At 42.0% G+C, this 22,022-nt stretch overlaps 1 protein-coding gene across 4 annotated transcripts in view; it reads right to left on the bottom strand.

The window, feature by feature from the left end:
* LOC118298988 (sorting nexin-19) overlaps nt 1-22,022 on the bottom strand; it is a 31,782-nt gene that overhangs the window by 6,216 nt on the left and 3,544 nt on the right. For 3 of the 4 annotated variants that reach the window (XM_047335459.1, XM_035622272.2, XM_047335460.1), the window contains 8 exons: nt 20,794-22,008; nt 19,914-20,112; nt 19,560-19,660; nt 19,292-19,411; nt 18,966-19,090; nt 17,596-17,674; nt 17,308-17,467; nt 13,539-13,668 (listed from right to left, as the gene is read on the bottom strand). In XM_047335459.1, coding sequence (XP_047191415.1) covers nt 13,539-13,668; nt 17,308-17,467; nt 17,596-17,674; nt 18,966-19,090; nt 19,292-19,411; nt 19,560-19,660; nt 19,914-20,112; nt 20,794-22,008 — 2,129 coding nt within the window. Of the gene's footprint in view, nt 1-11,595; nt 11,828-13,538; nt 13,669-17,307; nt 17,468-17,595; nt 17,675-18,965; nt 19,091-19,291; nt 19,412-19,559; nt 19,661-19,913; nt 20,113-20,793; nt 22,009-22,022 lie in introns of all 4 variants that reach the window. The other variant, XR_007031669.1, reaches the window with a different exon arrangement.

Below are 22,022 nucleotides of genomic sequence, written 5' to 3'. Positions count from 1 at the left end.
GGGTGAAACTTGCTAGTTGGTAGTTGTCTAAATGACACAGTCACTAATTAGATGCAAAACGCTGGTGTATAAGAGCCTTTTAAGTCCTCGGGATAATTTCAGATCATGTGAGTTTTCCAGGACTTGCAGACAAACTGAAACGTTTAATGCCACACAGATGCCGTTATGCAACATTGTTCAAAACTTCAGAGCAGTGTTTAAAAAGAACCAGGGACCTCCCTCAGGGCGCGATGTTCTGCTAAATGTGTGCTCACTTCATGTGGGCCCTAATAAAGTTATTTCATTAGCTTGTTCTGGCCGGTTACCACTCTGCTGAGCTGCACTCAGAGAGGCTCTGGATCAACAAGTTGTGCCAGCCACCATTGTTGGTTTCCAATACTTCCATCCCTTGGTATTTTATACCAGTGGAGGAGAAGCCAAATCCTCGACACTGATGGTGTTTTTTTTTCGATTCTTCAAGTTGTTCAACTTGCAAAGGAAAAACAGGGTCTTAATTAATAATAAATCGTCCACTGGTTGGTCTGTGAAACTCTGACGTTTCGGCTGGTTCAGCCATTTTCCAATCAACAGCTTCTGAATAGTTAGGAAATGCTGCTTCTCTGTCTCATGCGGTGGCAAACAATATCAGAGTTTGGGATCACTGGTCTATTCGAAGACGCACACGTTGCACTTTTTTGCAGCAAACATGTTGCCTGTTGATGTCAGTAATAACCATAAATAAAGGGCTATACTGTGTACACAGTTCTTTCAATGTTGACATAAAACAACTGAGATGAAAAATTAGACTTTTTCTTTTTATGTACGTAATATCCATCATTTTATTTTATATTGAATGTGTTAAAAGCACAGAGCCTGAAGAACAAATGACGTGTGACTGTCTAAATACTTGTTTTAATTTAGTTGAGGAAGACACAAACATAGACAACAAGCTCACTGAGCATGATATTAGGAACACCACACTTCCTCCATTTTTTCTTAGGACGACCTCTTTTTAACTTTTAAACTTTGCTCTGGGATTCTTCTCATGTCTCACTTTGGCATGACGACGTCGCGTCATTTCTGCAGATTTGTCAGATGCAAATTCATGCTGCAGATCGCCTGTTCTACCACATCGCAAAGGTTTCTACTGCACTCACATCTGGTGACTGGGGAGGTCCCTGAATTTCACTGCCACTCCCACGGTCGTGTTCACGACAAAGCGTTTGAGACTAGCTCTGTGACATGGAGCATTAGTATCCATTAGAAGTTGGTAAACTGTGGCTAAAAAGGGATGGAAATGGTCAGCAACGATAGACTGTGACATTAAGGCACAAAGTGTGTCAAGAAAATATTCCCCACGTCATTAAACCACCAGCAGCCTGGACTGTCGACACAAGGCAGGTTGTCTCCATGGATTCACGTTGCTGACTCCAAATCATCTGCAGCCAAAGCAGAAATCCTGGGGGGTGCCTCAATACCAATGTCCATTCACATGAGTGTTTTATCTCAGAATGAGTAATCCCCATCCATACTAACACACCTGAAATCGAATATCCCTGGGCATGCACGTGCCGGTGTACACAGAGAGCAGATTGTCTATTCTGCAGTTGGTTGCTTAGTTACAGACAATACTACATACGAGAAACAACAATGGTTAAGAGAAAGAACAGGGTTTCTTTTCCTGGACCGACGACGAGGTGGAACTGTTACTGACAGTGAGTGTTAGCAAGGTTCTGCCTTCATCGTTGGTAGTCGAGTCGTGACTTATGTGAATTACCAAGGACGCAAACTTCTGTTTTAGGTAAACGAAAAGTCCAAAGTAGTCAGATGGCGGGCGTAAACGCAACAACAGTGATGCGCTTTAACACTAAAATGTAGTAGTGTGGATGTAGCCTGTGTGTACCACTGTTGTTGGTGAGACAAGCACATGAGCTTAAAAGCTAAATATTAATAAAAAGTGCGACAAAGAAACAATAAAGAAACGGATACACAGGATAGATGATGACGTACATGACATCATTTCCAGTGAGGAGACAAAAACATCAGATCTGTATTGAGCCATGAGGAGACTATATCACAATAATGCGTGAAACAGACGTGTCATTATTTCCATCGTGTTTTCTTCTGAGGTTTAACTGGAACAACCTTTAATTACGTCACCTTGCTGCACCCTCTTCTTCTGAAATGATATCATGGCAACAGGAAAATTGCACCACTGCTTATCTCGAAAACAACAAAATTCCTTATATTCACGCAACAGTAATGATTGGATGGAAAAAAAGCTAATGAGAGGCACAGGCTGCAAAACCACACTCATCTACCCTCTCAGTTTGTGTTTGTTGTAGAGATGTTATCTGGAGAGGTGAGGCATGGAGTCGACTGAACGGTGTGCAGTTTCTACATTAATTCACTCAGTCGCATCCTGCTGGGTAGTAAATACTATTTAACCCCGCTGTCTGCAGAAATCAGGCTGACGTCAAGAAACACTAACATTCTCACAGGCCAGGACCCCTGCTGGATGCTAAATCCCCTCCATTACTCTACCCACATTTCCTGTCTAACTCTGCTACAACTATCAGACAAACAAAAGACAAAACAAGCACAAAAAAAAGAAGGATGAATCATCCCCAAGTTTCAGAAGCCAAGCCACGAAGCGAGTTCAACAAACCCAGGATGTGTTTTAGTTATCTGGTTTGAGTTAACCGAACATTGACGATCCTGGATAACCTGTACTATGAAGCTGGATATCTGTCTCAGTCAACCCTGGGTTTTCCTGTCTGGTTACAAGCGCGTTCATGTGGCCCCTCTATGACAGTAAACTTTGGTGAATGGACAATCCAAAACATCACATTGGGGTTTGTCATTTTACGACATTTTATGGACCAAACAACTAATCAATTAATCGATTATGAAAATAAAAGTATAGGGAATAAAAAGACCGACACACACATATCTGGTTTTGTGTAAAAAAAAAAAGGTGAATTTAATAAGAGGTAAAAACAAAAAGCAAAATCCAAATCAGGGAAACACAAGAAGCCAAAGACAAAACCAGAAGACATCACGGGGAGCAACACGGAGCAAACGGAAGCAGAGACATGACAAAACTCAAACAGAACAGATGAGTCAACAGAGACGAGGGGAAGCACAGACATTATATATTGTACACAAGAGGAGTGGAGATTATTGCACCAGGTGAAACACAATCAGGGAAGCGTGGTAACCATGGTGGTAACACACCATTGGCAGGAAGTGGAGAGACACGAAAGGAAACAAGAGACAGGGGAACAGGATGTGAATGACAAAATAAAACACGAACCAACAACAAACAAGGGGATCAAGAAAGTCACCTAACAGAGATGCACACGGGATGGCAATCAGAGAAGAAAGTGCACAAAAAAACAAAAAGGCAATAAAGAGTTAATAATGAGGTAATTAAAAGTTATTATTGTGGCTTAAAACAAACAAAAGCATGTAAAACAAATCCAGGCACATTGCAAATTAATGTTATCAAATCCCTGCGCACAATTTCTGGTAACTGACTGATTACACATTCCGCACTACCTAATGTAAATTTTTGATATCTATTTTCTTATTTCTTTATATTTTTCTATACTTTTTTGCGAATATTTTTTACATTTGTTTTTTTGTAAATATTATTTATTTTGTATGGTATTTTTTGTAGAGCTGTAACAGTTAATTCATTAGTAATCGATAACTAAATGAATTGCCAACTATTTTAATAATCATGTAATCGGTAAAAGTAGTTTTATGGAAAAAAAGTAAAAATTCTTTGATTTCAGCTTCTTAAATGTAAGAATGTAACATCACCGGTGACACCCAGCTGACGTCCGTCAGACTGCTCACTTTTCAAAACCTCTTGCAGATGTGTGTCCTCATTAATGCCATTGTTTTTTAAGTATACAGCACTAATCATAAAGGGAAGAAAAGGTAGATACAGCATATAAGCACGAGTGGCTGATTTAGCAGTGCTGTACACTGAGCGGTAGATGACTGTCGCTGACCCAAGACTGCGTGGGTGAAAAACATGCTGCTCTCACGAAAAAGAACACGGGGACCCAGCCAGCTCCTCTCTGCTAGTGATTACTCCTAGCTCCTCTGCTGGGCCTGCCAGGAAAGAGACGTTTACAGTGCAGGTGACATACTATAATCCTGAGAGGAAAATCCCCTCAAGCGGTGCAACTTGAGTTTCCAAAGGTACACAAGCAGGGGTAGAGACCAGAGTGGGCAGTGCCAGCCCGATATGAGCTCAGGGAAGAAAGTGTGCCTGGTTCCTTCAGTCATGTTAAGTCAAATGAATGGAAATTTTAGGAATCCATACATTTCCGGCGCTGTGCAAACTCACGTCGGCTGAATGGCAGTCTGTCAAACTACAGACCAAATTCAGTGAAACGTTATTAAAGCCACATTTGAAGCAAAATTTGAATTCTTGTCACTCTCTGTGTGAGGATATCATGATACTTCAGCTATTGTGCATATTTTTCCGATTTTGAAAAGAGGATAAAACTGTTTAGGGGCTTATTTGTGCCCAAGCTTGAGCCTCTGCATATGTTTCACGGTGCAGATGACTGACGTTCAAGGGTTTACTTAAGTTGCTGCCTTATCGTAAGGAGGTGGTTTAGCTAGTGTCAGCCGTGTCTTCTTCATGGGCCCAGCTGTGATTAATAGATAAAAAACAGTCCTGTAAGCTCAACACATCATTCTGTGATTCAAATCACAAAATGGAGTAATGTCCTGTACATGGTCGGTATCACAGATCCCAGGTTTTTGCATCCACTTCTATCACAAATTTTAACCAAATTTATAAATACATCACCTCAGCCAAGCATAAAAACTTGTTTGCGACTATGTTTCAAAGGATCTATAAGGCACAAATTGTGAAAATACATACCAAAACCCCCCCGAAAGAATTCACACCTTCTGGAGAATTCAAGCTATGGGGCACTTAGCAAAAATACATTTTAAATTTGACATTCAGGACTTTGTGTCCCTAGACTCTGCTTGACGGCTAACTATACTTTTTGATGAGCATATTTAATGAGGGTTGTGAGACAAAGGCCAGTTACAGCCACGAAAACTCGAGGGTTCGAACATTCAACAACAATCAAGATGAAGGGGAGATGCTCTGACTACTTGGCAGTAAATCAATAATGTGTGATGCAGAAGAAAATTCAAATAAAAATATATATCGGCAGAATTAGACTAAAACTGTGTGTGCTGCACTCCACTGGGGTTTATTTTAGTGACCATTTATGGCGAACGCAGACAAATATAACCAGGTCACGTTTGAGCTAAAATAAGCCTACGGACAGTTTTCAACAGACATGCTTGTGCAATGTCACTGCACAAGTATGTCTCTGGAGACAGAAGATGAACCGTGACTTTGGAGCCTCGGGCCCCAGGCTCAGGTGAGGGGGGGGAAACCGACACCAGAGATGTGAAGAGGCCAAAGGGTCACTACATGACTTCACCCCGCTACCGTCCTTATTAGAGACGCTGCGTTCTATCAGTTATCAAGTTCGCTTTGCAAACATCCCTAAGGCGCTTTGGCGCACAAGCACTCGTCCTCCACCTAACTTTATCAAGTGTGTGGACAATGATGACCCATATTATCTCTCATGTTCTGCCAGGGGAGGATTTCGATGTCGCTACAACTCTCCAACACTAAATATGGATAAATGGACACAGAGGCTGGAGGCGCTGGGGCTGAAGGGATTAGTGTGTTTCATAACCTTCACAGGAAACGACCTCGGTATTTGACCTGTAATGTCCCCTTGAGACGATTACGGAGGTCTACAGGAATACAAATGTTACTGCAGACTACTGTTGGCCTGTAACAGAAGACAATATTTATAGTCCATAAATGACTCCAGATGTGTAAAAAAAGAAGGAATTATGCCATGAGCAAACATGATAGAGATATGACAGCATGAGACAACTGAGACAGCCTGACCCCTCTTTAGGGAGGGTGTCTCATCACAGGAACAGCCTGTCTGAGGATGTCACACCTCCCCCCACTCTGCTGAGGCTGTTAGATAGCTTGCACCATTATGTAACAAGCGTCTTTTCCATCAGACACTCCCTCGTCTGCTTCCCACCAAGGCCAGATCTATCACGTATGGCCCGGCCGTCTGACTACCAGTGCAATCGGCCTCAGAGTGACCTGCTGACAAGAGAAGCTTGGAGCTTCTGTTTGCACCCCGTGACTGGCCCCAGGACCCGTATGTCGAGACACAGCACCAGACCCGAAAAGAACACTAGAGGACTGATATCACCTTCTCAGTGTGAAAACAACCAGTGTCGAATCCTCGCAAGTTGAGACAAAATGAAAAATGACCTCTGACACCAAATCAAACGCTATGTCAACGAGAATAGACTCTAGGAAAGGCAGCTACTTAAGTCACTACAAGACTTAAATGGTCCCAGTCAGACACGTCGCTATTTTCTTATACTGGTTTTATATATCAAACCAAATATCTGCCGATACATATTCATACACGTAGAGTCATTTTAGACTGGAGTGCCTGAACTAAGTATTCTTGTCTGTCTGGAGGACATGGAGTCAAGCCAACAGCAGACCGCCAGGCAAGTGACCCATGTGACGTGGGTCAACATCACTCCATATGGATCTGCTCAACACATGACACCAGCATGGAGCTCGCCGGGTCCCTGAGTTGTGCCTGGACTGCACTGCTAGTGCTTGACTTTTGCAAAGATGACTGACAGGCTGCCGTTATGTAACGATAGGAAATAATGTGGAACAACATTACATTTGAAACAAACTGCACTTTTCCCCTGCCCTGGAAATTGATCAATAATGTTATGACCTTCTGCAAGTCTCTCACCTTATTTTCTGTCTTTCCTTCACTGTGTCTATTTAAATAACTGGAAAAAAGGCAAAAGATATATACTTAAAGCCCCAGTGTGTAATTTTCTGGCGGCATCTGGTGGTAAAGTCGCAAACGACAGCCAACTGGGCAACCGACAGGGACACTTTATGGTGGCGCTGATTCAATTTCCGGTTTTTGGCAGCGCTGAAAATTCAACGCGAATGCAACGTATTCTGGACCGTTTTGTGCATCTGTATTCAACAGACTTGGAGACTTACACAGAGGTCGGGTCCACCTCACGTAACTATATTTAACTCATTCAAAGTTGACGAAAAAACATTGGTTCTTTGTTGCAGGTGATTATACATATATGTAGACATAGTTATGGATAATATATTCCATTTCTGTGGATACTTTCTTCTAAATATTACACACTGTAGCTTTAAAATACTGGTATTTGATTATATGTGTGCCTTTAATTTCATGAATTTCTTAAATCTGCAATCAGCTTACTTGAAGTTACACAAGATTGTTTCTTCGTGAATTTTGGCTATCACTTCTTGCTTGAAGAAATGTTGACGCTAAAAGTCATTTCACTTATGCACCACTCAGTCACGTCAATGTGACTCTAACCTTAGATCATACCCGTCTGTACACCACAGGCTGCTGCGATCAACCTACTGTATTGTCATCACACAACTAAATTAAGGTTGTAGCACAAAAAGTTTACTAAATGTTTTAACACCTTGAATAAAAAGTTTCTGTCACCAGACAAAGTTTGTAAGTGGACCATAAGTTAAGACTGGTCCTGGCTGTTTTTAAGCAAATCCCTGACATTGTCCATGGAACATGATTCAGCAGTGAATGAAAACAATCCAGATGTTATTGGTATCCGATGTTGGGACTTTTCATACAAATTGTGTTTCTGATGATATGGTCTTCACAATTCATCTACATCATCTACGTTCAATTTGTATTGACTATAATGACCGGATTAACATTCTGCATTTTTGGCACTGTGCCACACGCCTGTGCATGACAAAATGTGCAAATTCCGAGGCAAAATGAAAAACAAATTATGAAACGGTGTGCAAGTGGACTCGGGGGTGAATAAAAATATACTACTTACAAAAAGCCAGTGTAATGTTGTTTTTGGTTACCGTTGGAGCTCAGACCACAGCTTCGGAGTTCTCTCCAAATACCACAATGTGGTCGCAGGCTCAACAGTGCAAGAGTGGGACAGAAACCGCGCTCCCCGAAGCCAAACAACTTGTTGTTCACTACCACTGAAACCCAAGCGGGCCGCTGGATGTCAGATGTGTCAGACGGAGATGCCTGGGTATTAATTAACGGTGTAGTGGGAACCAAGACGCAGAGAGCAAAAGAAAACAGTACGAGGGAGTGAGAGGGTTCTCTGTGACAGCTGTTGACAAGCTATTAAGCGTCCGTGCTCCCCTTCATCCTCACCTCACCACCACCTCATCAAGCTGTGAACTGAATTGTTTATGGAAGTGCTCATACGCCATTTTAGGGAGTAAAAATAAAAGGATCCTGTCACTGGATGACAGGTGCAGCTGAAGACAGGCAGTGCAGAAGTGCCACACAGAGTGCCAACTCTGAGCAGCCCACTGACAAAAAAGGGCAAGGACCTCCCAGCCTCAGCGTGGTGCACAGGTGCTAGAACAACATCAAGACAATTTCATTTACATAGCTTCATATCTTGACAGACATTATCCCAGGGCACGTTTCAGACACATTATTATAATCAGCACACGGGCAATGACAAGGTAAGAGAACGAAAACTCTCCATCAGCAGATGTGACGAGTGGACTTGCAGGGGGAAAGCGCTACGCTCACAGTGTGTTGATGACCGCCGTGCGATGGCACAACCGCCTGTCGAGAAAAACGGAACAACTTAGTTACCATCATTGCATTGTATCGTTGTTGCCACTGACCCAGTTTCTACAACACACGATCGCCTCGACAATCTCACGCATGCGGTTGTGAAGTTGACAAAACACACACAGGCTGACAAGTCTCAGCACACTTTCTGGGACGTGTGTTTGCGTAATTACACGGACGGATCTTTGCCTCTAGACGATCACTAACTGGAATTTTACGCACTTATTTATTTGGCGAGTGCAGGAAGCATTACGTTTACTGACACTTTTAACAAAAGAAATGTTCGAGTATCCCGACACGTGCTCGCGATGTTGACACAAAGTGGGTGCACTCCGCTAAATCCAGACACTGACAACAATTTGGCTCCAGCTGGATTTTCCACCCAGACTGCTGTCTAAGAGAAAGAGACTATATTCATCTTAAACTGTCCCACTTTCCAGTCCATAAAAATCAGACATCTCCCAAACCAGAGCTTCGCCTTGGACCCCATTTATAGGCGCAGAGAGCCGGCGTTTCCAGCCAGATCTGTCACACACACATACACACAGATTTGGCGACCCAGAGTCGGGTCCTGGTTTCGTCTGAGACAGAAACACACACTTTTTCTATCCACTCGCAATTCCAAATTAAATTCAAACATATGTGCAAGCGCCACAGCTCTGGACTGGCATGAGTAAGGTATGTGCTTCCTTCAGCTTCCATTTTCCTTCCACTGACAGCTGTCACATCATATAAAACCTTCACAGCGTTTGACATATCTTTTCAGTTCCAGAAAAAAAAAAAAATATATATTAACGCTCCGTGAGAGGTCTAATTATTAATGAGGCAACGGAGCAAAATTCGGAATATGGGAAATACAAATTTCAGTAACCAGTAGTGACCAATAACAGAAAATTTGGTGTTCAGCTTTGATAAAATGAAGGGCAAGGTGGAAGCAAAACCACCTGCTCCACTGAGTTTATTAGTTTCTACCTAATCCCAACGTGTCAGAGTGTCTAACAACCTGCCGTATACGCTGACCATTTGCTTGGTTAAGTAAGTTTTAACTCATGGTTGAGTTTGTTTAACCAGTGAGTTAACTGGTGTCATAGTGTGAAGCACCAGCAATGTCGCTAGATCCATTTTCAAAAAAGTGCTGGTTAAGCTGTTGATGATAAAGTAAATGTGTGTGTGGAATTTCACATTTTCCACAGGCATACAAAGAATATAACGAACATAATTTAGTTTTATTTTGGGAAATTTTTTATCATTCTATAGAGCTTGAAAATGAGCTACAACTGACTGAAACTTAATAAATCCCAAATGGACTTTGCGGAATTATCTGTTTTACTTTTTGCCGTTTAAATACATTTCAACATGAACAAGACTTTACGTCTACAGCCATGCTAGCAGCACTTGGAGGTTGTACTTGGACACATGTAAGGCCAACATGTTGATGTTTATCAGGAGTAATATTTACAATGGTAACAATCTTACACTAGTTGTAATTTGCCTTAATGGTGGCACTAGATATAAAGTTAAGGGATCAACAAAATTATTACAACTCATGCTTAGGGTGACCTGAATGTCTGCACCAGATTATGTGACGATCTGAACCAGAACATTTCCACCTGCTATTGGCACGGGATGTAAAGTGTCTTATAGAAAGAGTCATAGAAATCCATAAAACTTGTTTCCATTTAGCAGAGCGGCTTTTAAATAAGGCATTTCGGTCATTTTCATTTTTCTTTACTTTTGCTTTCATGTAGGCCTGGACATTTTTATTCTTGCATTTCCTTGACATGTATTTATTAATGTATTATTGTCTATTTGACACTTTGCATTTGTTTTAACTCTCGCTGAAAAACTATAAATGAACAGAATTATTTCAGTCACACGGCACATGGTTTTTCTATCACCAGTAATTCAGAGCATCTTGTGTCCTGTGCACAGAGGAACCAGTCGATGAGAGGAGATACCTGCCACACCGAGACCTGTCACGGCGATGTTGACAGACTGATGCCTAATATAGATGAGGCTAAACAAAAGCACAAGGCCGTTCATACTTGGCTGGTGGAACTTCTGAAAATAGAGGGTCAATGTGAACCACTGATATTCTGATAGCGACGCCCCGGGGAACGTGAGGTCACAGCAAGAGCGGCACAAACATTAGAACTTGAGAACATTGTCTACGTGTTCCGTTTACTGGCAGCAGGAGCTATACCCAACTGTGACAAATGTCATGGGTTTACGTCGGGCATTCTTCTCAGGGCCAAACAGTGCAGGCAGGCGGGCATGCATGTATGCACGTAGACCCATATATTTTACAACACATGAAGTAATGAATGCCTTCATACTATTCAAAATGCCAGATCAAGCTTGTCTAATCAGACAGGGAGCATATTTCTTTAGTGTTTATGTTTGTGATAAGCGGTTATTAAGCGTGGCAAATGAGATAAGAAATGGAACTCTGCAAGGACTCGGTTTTCATCGAAATTATCAACCCTCTTGACTAACGACTGTACATAAGCCAGAGTCTCCACTCCGGCTCATAAAAGTCTCTCTCTCTACATGAGTCTAAAGACTCAGCCGCTCTCACCGAGGTAAGAGTTTCCATCAAGCCTGTGACAGCTCTTTCATAAGACAAACTCATTCAGAGGCAATCTTTGTGCAAGGGGAGATAAACTATTTGTGATGTCATGGCAGCATCAGTCAGGTGGAAAAGTGAAACTTAGAATCCAACATTTACCCTCACTTCCTGCAGCAAATTGCCAGGTGCCCAAAGCTGAGAAAATAAGTGGGGTTTTTAAATTCTCTTCCAAGCTCACTCTTTTTCTACTTAAACATGGTTACATTTGTCTTTTTTTGTGTGCAACACTGTGAGTACCTTCTCGGAGATACCGCTGTCCCCCTAAAATGACGGCAGGCTTTCCACTGCACCTTTGAGTGTAGCTGTTTGTAATAGACATAAACACATCTGCTTCACACGTCATCAGGTAAACATGTTGTACAAACTCCACTCCTTGGAGCCGAACCGCTGCGCCATCACACTGAGAGCTCTCTGATTAGCCTGCCTCCATCTGGAGGCCTTCAGGACACTTCAGACTGGACAGGAAACACTGGGAAAGACCCAAAACACACCAGCAGGATTACACCACAGTCTTTACAGGTAGGTCTCGCTGCTTGGCAGCCATTTTGCTAATACTCCTGGGCAGTAAGAGAAGGCACATATCTAAATAAACCAGGATCATTTCCAGGAAATAAAAATCTGCATGAATAGAATCACAGGTCACATTTGATAAAAAATTTAAAATAACACAAAAACAAGTAGTTTGAACCATTTACCCCTCACATTAAAGTGTAATAAATGTTCTAAGTTTCACAACATGATTGGCTTGACATGCTTCCCAGTGGAGCTTATTGGGGGGAGGGGTGGGATACAGACTATACTATTCAGGATTCTTTGAGTAATTTGTCTCTCTCTCTCATAACACTGATTACACATCCCATGCATCCAGGCAAAAAAAGCCTCTGGAAGACATGGCTGACTAGAGGAACATCTGCATTACTTTATTTAGACTGCTGTTGTTGCAGTCCCGACCCAGACAAGCAGCAGGACATGGCTGGAAAGTCTCACACCACTATATAGTAATTTGCCCCACTATCAGCAGGACCTAAGACAATCATGTCTCAGGAGAAAGTAAAGATGGACAACAAATGGAAGGAGAAAAAAGGCAACTTACATAAAACCGTATGAGCTCATTCGTGCTGCCCTCAGGATAAGACCTATTGTGTTGTTTGACCTAATACACTCAAAAACTAACCTGACATGTAATTGTGCTGTTTAAGTGATTTTGGAGTCACAGACATCAGTCTAGTCTCAAGCAAAAGGGAACTTAGTGGACTGATGTGCAGACAGACTGAGGGTTAGCAATCTGTCTACAACATATAGGATTCTGACACATTTAACCTTATGAAAAAGCATTGTCATTGCCTGAGCTTGTAACATAATTTGGGGTTTTCACTGATGCTTTTTCATGTTAAATTCATAATGTGAACAACTGCTCGAACATATAATAGATGATTTTTTTTTTATCTGTAAAATGTCTTGCATGAATACAGCAAGTAATAAAGAAGAATGAAAGCAAAAAGCTGCATTGTTTCTAGACCCATGGTTTTTGTTTTACTATAAATACACACTTCTTTATCGAGTCGACAGAATCTGAATGTCTGTGCAGCAGCAGTGACCCTCTAATGCTCAGCTCTGCATTGTCACACTCGGCTAACTTTATTATTACTTTAAGCTTTACTTTTGACACTTTCAGCTGCAGTGAGGCTCAGCTGGGCTCTGGGCTTAATACTAATACAAGCTCATGAGCTGTATTACATGATGTGTACATTCAAAACACGTTGATCAGTACAACATTTAACTTGGTTTTCCTGTGAGCACAGATTTAAGAAAAAAAAAACACTATACTTTCTACTTTCAAATATTTTGTATGTAAAAGTGTGAATTGTGATCTCCTGGTTGTGTTGCTTAAATCTGCCCAGTTACACTTGAATTACTCCGATGCAGTGTGTTGGAATGACAGATGCTGGATGCTAGATAAACCTGAGACTCCAGTCCAGACAATGTTTGTTTATTCATCTTAATTCTGTCAGCCTTTGAACTGTGCATTAACTTGTTCGGCCACGTGACTTTTTCATTCTGATTAATGGCAGGCATCTGTTTAAATACTGTTGATAACTTCCTGGGAAAATGATTTGTCACGTCTGCCGTTAGACACGTCACTGAAGTCAGGTTTTTCATAAAGACATAGAAAGGGTCACCTGTTAATAAGAGTCCCGAACAGCAGCCTGATGGCCCTCTGAATGTTCTCAGTGCACAGCCAGCTCCACTGCTCCTTCGCCAGCAGACACAGGATGTTCAGAGCCACCTCAGCCAGTGCCGTCTCAGAGGCTGTGACCACGCCATGAAAGACACAGAAAATACACAACTTTAATTCATTAATGTGCCACACCCATTGACAGACAGGCGGATCTGAAACCAATCGTTTTCATCTTATAATATCTAATAATTTTATAATATTATTTTCTGTAAAGGCACATCAGTAGTCATACATTTATAAACACTGCCCTCATGTGGTTAGACCAAGATGCTGCTGGTTCTGCTGGGTGGGATTTTTTCCAAAATCGACCATGTTTACTTCAGCTACAATTGCCATGTTTTAGTATCAATCTTTCGGTATGTACACTTTTAAGCTTCTTAATTGTAAAAACACAGGACAATATGACTGACAGCTGAGCAGCAGCATGGAAAGAAACAATCATTACTTATCCCGGATATTTCATCAGAATGTGACTAAAACTTAACTGTGACATTTGAACACCCAACATGTAAGAGAAAAGTGTGTGGTCAGTCAATGCCCTGTATATGAATACAGATGTACTTTATAGGTAGCAGTGTATAGTGCGCTAAAAATGTACTTGAATATTTGTTTACATATTTAATATGGCAGGGTAACCTGATAACGTATGTTTAAAATCAGTTAAAGGAACGTTTTTCCTCCGTTTTTCTTGAATCTTTTGTTTGTGTTAACTAAATACTGATACAACTGACATGGTTGGCAATTTGCAAGTTTTTATAACTGTTCATCAACTAACAATAGTTCACAACTTTCTAAATATTGAAAGCACAACCTACATAACCAGAGAAACTCAGATAAATGTGTTTGCAACTTTGATACATACGAAGGCTGATATCTCATACAAAAAGTGTTTGGTTGTTTTATTTGATATTTCAATGATGATGATGATACAGCTATGGAATATAATGTGAAATCTAGCACTGAAATGTTTCAATTTGGAAACCATCTATCTGGAGTGATAATTCCAGATATGGAATGATGATATGGAATGATCTTTAATTCAAACCACATATATTTGGAAATACAAAGATTTAAAGCTATAAATTAAGTATAATTTATTAAGTAAGGATTGAATTATAAATTTGGGTGTTGGGTTGTGTATGTTTGTTTTTTTTTCACTTGATCTTGACGTGCTGACACTGACAGATTTGCTGTAAAAGTAGCACGAGTCCCATGTGGACTGTCAGTCTGGTAACTTTGGTTGTGAAACACTGCAGGACCTTTTCAGAACTAGACGCTTCATTCACCCTTCATTCACCCCGACTGTCTGGAAACAGACAGTCCTTCAAAAAGACAGTGACCAGATGCCTGAACGAGAAAGAAATGCAATTTGGATTCAATTAAACAGAGAATGTCTCATTCCAATGTCGACCAAATCCAAAGATCGTTTCCATACGATGGTAATGAGATCATATATTCCCAGTGATCAGGAGAGATGGAGCAGTGATAGTGCATAATGCAACATGGTGGATGAAACCCTTCACAACAGTTAAAGACAGCAACAACAGTTAAGGGTTAGAGTTACGGCAGACACTCGGTACGGGACCCATCATCAGGCTAATGACCAATGACAAAAGTTTGTTTTTAAGAAAAAAATCTGCACTTGGATTAGAATATGTCATAATTAACTTCACGAAGAGATGAAGAATGTGCCACTGGACTTACTATGTGGTTCATGAAGCAGCAATCCCTTTTACAGGTTTTTCTCATTTTCCTTGATCTTTCACACATTGACAGAGTCCAAATTGAATTGACTAGACATGATTTAGAAACAAACAGATGTGTCAGTACAATGTGTGTCAGAGCATAGACCGAGCCGTGAGGCTGAAGGAACTGTCTGCAGAGCTCGGAGGCCCAAATCTGGGGAAGTCACCTCTGCTGCGTTGAAGGTTCCCAAGACCCAAAGTGGAATCAATAATCGTTCGTTTAAAGAAGTTTTCCCAGAGGACTTCCTTGAGGACTTCCTGGAGCTGGCCACCCGGTCAAACTGATCAATCGGTGGAGAAGGGCCTTAGGAACAGAGGTGAACCAGAACCTGGTGGTCACTCACGCTAAGCTCAAGAGCTCCTGTGTGGACTTGATCTGATATAAGAGTGGCAAGATGGAAATCTCAGGGATAGACAAAAGGAAGCACCTACAAAACTCAAGATTATGTGGTCTGATGAACCAATATGGAACTGTCTGGTATCAGGTCTAAGAGTCATGTCAGGAGGAAACCAGGCACTGCTCATCACCTGCCCAGTAACATCCCTACAGTAAAACAAGGTGGTGGCATGCAGAGGGACTGGGTGGTGGCAAAGCTGAACGGAGCAAAGTACAAAGATAACCGGCACTAAAACCCTGTCCTAACGCTTAGGACCTCACACTGGGCCCACGGTTCACTGTCCAATTTGACAATAAACCAAAGTTTACACCTAAAACAAAGCAGGAGTGGCCTTTTAGAGGCACTTTGTGACTTGAACCCAATCAAACCTGAAAATGCTCAGTCCCCATCCAACCTGACAGAGCTAAGAAGAAAGAAAATCCACAGATCCAGGTGTACAAAGCTAATCGCATCATACCCAAGTTAACACGATGCTGTAACTGTTGCCAAAGGTTCACCAACTAAGTGCTGAGTAAAGAGTTTGAAGACATACCTGATATTTATTCAAAGTTCTGTCTTCCGTAGTCATTATTTAATAAATTAAATAAGGAATGGATGAGAAAGATAACAAAATAAGTGTTCACTTTCACTTCTCTCATTTCCATATCATGCAACTGTCTCTTTGCCGAGTCAAGTTATGCAAAACTTTAATGTAAAAGATAATTTCACACATTTGAGTTTCCATCACTGACAGAGATGGCTGTTCACCAGAACAAATGGTGTCCGAACTGCGTTCAGCATGCTGACCTGTGTCCCTGTAACGGCTCTTAGTCGAAGATAATAAAATAAAATAACAAGGCTGCCGCACAGAGTCCATTCGTGTGCTTTTTGTATCTTCAGCTCCAGGAGCAAGCCAAAGGTTGCCAAAATATGAACCTGGTCTGATGAGTCTGATGAGTGACTGGAATATGGAACAAGCTGGTTCCGATCAGAGGGTCGTGCCGTAATTATGATCAGATACTGAACGGAAAATGGTCGACTGGAGCAGACGGGAAAGGAGGAAGACACAACAGGCAGTGAGTCAGTGTGCTGGTCACATACAGACACACACAAAGGAAAATTAAAGCAGACAAGCCAGGGTGACTCAGACAACCAGACATGATGATTGCACAGATAATGACAGGAGGCTGGGAGGTTAAAGGATAAGACTGGTGATTGTGTATATTTCATGAAAACTTCAGAAAATGTCTGGTCTTATCCTTTAAGGTTCAGGTCCAATATTGGATTAGAGCTTCATTTAAATATTTGATTAAATCTAACTGTAGTACCAGCTCTCTCTGTGTATAATATAAGCTGAACTGCTGGTGCCAACACTTGACGGTATGACGGTTGCTTCAGCAGTCCAGACAGAAGCCAAACACAGGGTTCATAAATCTCAGAACCGGTGGTCATTCACCGGATGCAGCAGACCATGAGCAGTAACTAGGCTGCACATGGCGCAGTGTTGGCAGTTGGGTGTGACGACAGGTGACCTACAGCAGCTCCGAGACGGTACATCACAGAGTGCATCCCCTCGCCCCACTCTTACCACGTTCCCCACTCTGCTTTCCTCTCGGGCTGTCGTCCAGACAGCCTCCGAGTTCTCTGACCACTGGAGTGTCCTCCCTCTCCGACTCGGCTCCGATGGACAGCTTTTCTTGTTCGGTGATAAAATCTTGCAAATCTCCCAAGGACATCCTGTTAAACACCTTCAAGGGAAAAGAGGAGGAGGAGGTTGGGAAAAAAGAAAGTATCCTACCAACTAGCAAACTTAATGTGTAACGTGTAATTGTGAACCAAGCAGGAAATATCAGTAGTGCAAAAGTACGTTACTTACGGTGCTAGTTTGCTCCAAACTGAACAAAACCGAGCCATTCAGAGAGGGAATGTTTTTACTCGAGAACTTCAGACGAGACCTAAAAGTGAACAACAATTTATTTTCAACACACACACACACACACACTGAATATCGGGAAATAAATATATCCCATAATCCTGGTTGTTCTCTGTCAGAGGTGATGTTGCTTCTTTTCATGTGCCGACTAGGGTAAGAGGTTTATACTCCCCAGATCTAAGCCTCCTTCGTGTAGGACACGGTACCCCACAGGATTCCTACTCGCATTAGGATGAGGATGAAAAATGGCTCTCAAAGGATGCATGCTTACTTCAGTTCCCCCTCTACACCCTTACCTATGATTTTTTTTAAAAGGATCACTTTTTGACCAAATATATATCTTATTACTAGGTTATTGCCACCAGCTGCCATCCTTCTGAATTATTTTAACTACGCCTGTACTGTAAAACCATCTTTTTGTGTAGCAAGGCAATTCTCAGAGTGCCGAAAAGTAAAATAATTCTCGTGAAATAGGATTCTGCACATCATTTTCATCATGTCACCCCTGTTCTACCTCTTTTCAAGGGTTACCAGTTGGAGTTGATTATAAAACGGTACTTGACTACACTTCGAGCCCCACATGGGATGGCTCCTAGATGAGTGCTCCATACAACCAGGCATTTTTAGTTAGGGCCCCTTATTTTGGAACAGTCTGCCCGAGGCCTTTTACAATGTAATGCCAAAGTTTATTCCGTAGTAAGAAAATTTTATAATTCAAATCTTGATTTTGCAATGTCCTGCTCTTTGTATCTTTGTTTTGAAAGGTGCTGTATAAATAAAGTTTTAGCATTATCATTATTTATCAAAGTATAAGAGAAAACATCTGTAACATCTGTAACGTCTTGCAGTGGTTTCCGTCTGCAGGAAATATGATCACAAGCTCGCCTTCGAGTCAAAGCATTGAATAATGGCCACAAAAGTGTTTTTGCAGAACTTTTTTTATGTAACAGTGAAGTTGAACTTTGACCTTTTGGCTATAAAATGTCATCATTTTATCCTATCAGGTATTTATTTGAAGTTTTCTCATAACTATCTCATGAATTCTTGAGTTATGGCTAAAACCATGTTTTGTCCGGTTGTTGTGACCTTCACCTTTGACGACCAAATTCAGAAAAGTTCATCTTAGAGTCCAAGTGAAAAAGAATTTGAAGCAATTCGCTCAAGTAGGCACAGCGGCATACAAAGTTGCTGGCCACTTCAGTAACATCCACATTAACCTGACCCCAAAAGGGAAATGTACTACCCAGAGTGCGTCTGTGTTTCTGGCATGTGTGGACAAAGGTTGGTGTGTGTGTGTGTGTCTGGGGTCATACTTGCTCTTCTTGTCCACACTCATTTTCATTCCATCCACCTCTCCCTCGTTATCCTCTGTGGGGCTTTGAGGTTCTGAACGAGGAAAGGCCGTCTTCAGGGTGTCCACAATGGCATTCACCACAATCTACGCAAAAACACACACATGCACTGCATTTCAAATCCCCTGTGAACCGGGACATCATTGCCATCAGATTCTTGTGTTTATAACGTGATTACATCACTGCATCACAATGGGATTATAGTAATTACTAGGCACATAAAAATGTTTTCATTATGAAGTGAACTATTATTCAGCTGTACCACAATGAAATGTCCTGGATCAAACCTTGTCTATTCGTGACACTATGAAAGGTTTCTTGACAAAGGCAATCCTGGCATCTGTGTTGAGAGCCAGGAACTCCTGCATCTCCTCACTATTGGCTATTTCAGGGATGGCACAGAGTTGCTGAAAAAGAGCACAGAATATTGGCCTATAACCTTTGAGATTTAAAAAAATAAAAAAAGTTAAATGTTTGTGCATGTAACTACAAATACATACATAAATACATACATACAAATAGCGAATTAATGGAAGAAAATATGAATCCACCCACCTTTAAAAAGGTTTCGAGCAGGCCTTTCCGGGCCTCTATCTTGTCACTGTCCATGTTTCCAAACGGCATGTCTGGAAATATTTTCTTTGGACCTTTCACACCTGAAACACAGTAAGAAAACAATAAAATTGCGAATGTTGGCTCACGTAAAAAAAATAAATCAAACATCTAAGTTTCAAGGACTGCAAATCCTGGTGTGTCGGTAGGCAGAGCCAAACCAAACTAAAGTTGACATGGCTACTGTGAACAGACTGCACACTGGCCAATTCCCATTAGCAACAGAAGATTTCTAAATTTTAATTTCGTAAACAGAACACCCAGAAATGAGCCAACGCAGAGTCCAACCCTTCCTACCTTTGATGAGTTTCCGTTGTTCTGTTTTTTCTTCCAGCCGCGTTTGCAGGTTGAGGAACTCGCTGTAGCGTCTGTTGACCATGTGATAGGCCACCGGCTGGATGCAAGATGGATTCTCACAACTTGTCTGTAGAAGTTCGACATCCTCAGAGCCTGGCTGCATGGTTCCGGGGTTCTCGCAACCCATCGCTGTCTCATACTGAAAAGCAACACAACCAATTGTTAAGCTTGCCATCTTCTGTTGCTTCCTGTCGTCATTCATACTGTATGAAAACTGCAGTTTGTGACACTGTCTATAAAATCTCTCAAGGCCTGATGCAGATTTTTGTACTAGGGCTACTGCCAGTAAATATATTGTTCAAACAAAGTTTATTGTGAAAAACTGGGGAACACAAACACTCCAATGCAACCATTAGTGTTTTGTCCAAAATGCCAACATCAGAAATAAATTCTGATAATGATTTTGTTCTTCATAGATTAAACTGTTATGATTACATAACAAAAGATAATAGTAAAGATCAATGGCATAAAACATGTATACATGCCGATCACGTGCTCATGCATATGCATTCTCGTGTGCACGAATGATACAAGATAAATGGGGTTAACTCAGAAAAACAATGCTTCTGCTGCTAGTTAGCAAAAACTCTTTGCATCATTTGTAACTCTTCTTTGAAACTTGCCTTTGAAAACCTCTTTGGATTGTTATCTTTGAGCCCTACACCAGTCTAGTGCACACAGCATAGAATAACTGGACTGCAAAGATAATAGTGTTGAAATCTTGCACCTGGAAAAGAACAGGACCTCACACGTGATCACAAAACACTGAATAGTGAACAGAGGAAGGGGAAACGGACGTGGATTTGTGTCCGCTCCTTACTTTGATGGTGTACAGAGTGTAGGGGTGTGAGCCGGTGCCTCGGTGTTCCTTTGCGGTGATGGTGCCAGTGATGCGGAGGTTCTGGATGATGACGGGTCCATCAGGGCTGCTGAGGGGCTCAAAGCTGAATGATGGCATCGGGGAAGAGACGGACAGCGGACTGACTACAGTCTGCTCATTGGGGTTCCCCAACCCAGACTGTTCTACATCCAAAAGAAGCTCTCTGGTTGGGTTTACCGAAGGGGAACTGACCTCCCTCTCCAGGTCCTGGAGACCGCTGATACTGGGAGTCCCCTCTGCTGCACGAGGGGTCCAGGGGCTGTAGCCATTAGGGTGTTCTGAATTCACCAGGACGCCGGCGCAGGAGCCATCGATGGGACAGGGACTGACATACTCCAAGTCTACACCATTGTTGTTTTCAGCAGATGTGGCACCCTCTTTCCGTCTGTCATACAGACTTTCTTCTTGACCTATCATGACCAGGGAATCTGTGGAACTCTGTTTATAGTCAGCCAAAGGAGAATCCAGGTCAGAGTCGTTTTCCTGGTAAAATGGGTTTGACTTGCTAACTCTCATGTAATGCTCGAGGAAGGGTCGAATAGTTTCTTCTACTTCAATGTTATTCTGTGGACTGTCCACCTCCTCTGAGTCAAAGACATCATAGGCAGCAAACTCAGGCACCTCTGTCTCGGGGACAATTTCAGTCTCTGTACTTGCTGGAGGTACTTCAATGTTCCTTTGAGGTGCCTGTGCTGTCTCTTGTGGTGAAGGGAGCTCTGATTCAGCAGTTGGTGGTGGTGGGGGGGGGGATTGAGTCAGGGGCTCTGACGTAATTGGTTCCGAGAGTTTGCTGGATTGGCTGAATATTTCAATGATAAGGCTGTTTAACCAGTCAGGGTCAGACAGTTTTTCAATGAAAGGGAGAATGACGTTGCAGGTGAGGAGCTCTCCGACAACAAACCGTCCGGTTCTGGACTCTAAGTGCGGCAATGGCACCAAAACGTGCAACAGCAAATCTACAAAAGCTCTCGTGTAGTTGAGCTCCACTGTGTCACCGGTCATTGCAAGATGAGGTGTGGTGACCCCGCGATAAGCTTTCCACAACTGCTGGCTCTGGCTGTTCATGGGCGTCTGCTGCTCAGTCACCAGCTGCTTGGCTCTGACATAGTCCTGCAGGTGGCAGCCAAACAGATCGAGGATCCTCAGAGTGAGCTCCTGCAGTAATTAGA

This window comes from Scophthalmus maximus, chromosome 11, assembly GCF_022379125.1.
Source record: "Scophthalmus maximus strain ysfricsl-2021 chromosome 11, ASM2237912v1, whole genome shotgun sequence".
Taxonomy (NCBI): Eukaryota; Metazoa; Chordata; class Actinopteri; order Pleuronectiformes; family Scophthalmidae; genus Scophthalmus; species Scophthalmus maximus.
The sequence above is the reverse complement of the archived record's forward strand: the minus strand, read 5'-3'. Positions and strand labels throughout refer to the sequence as shown.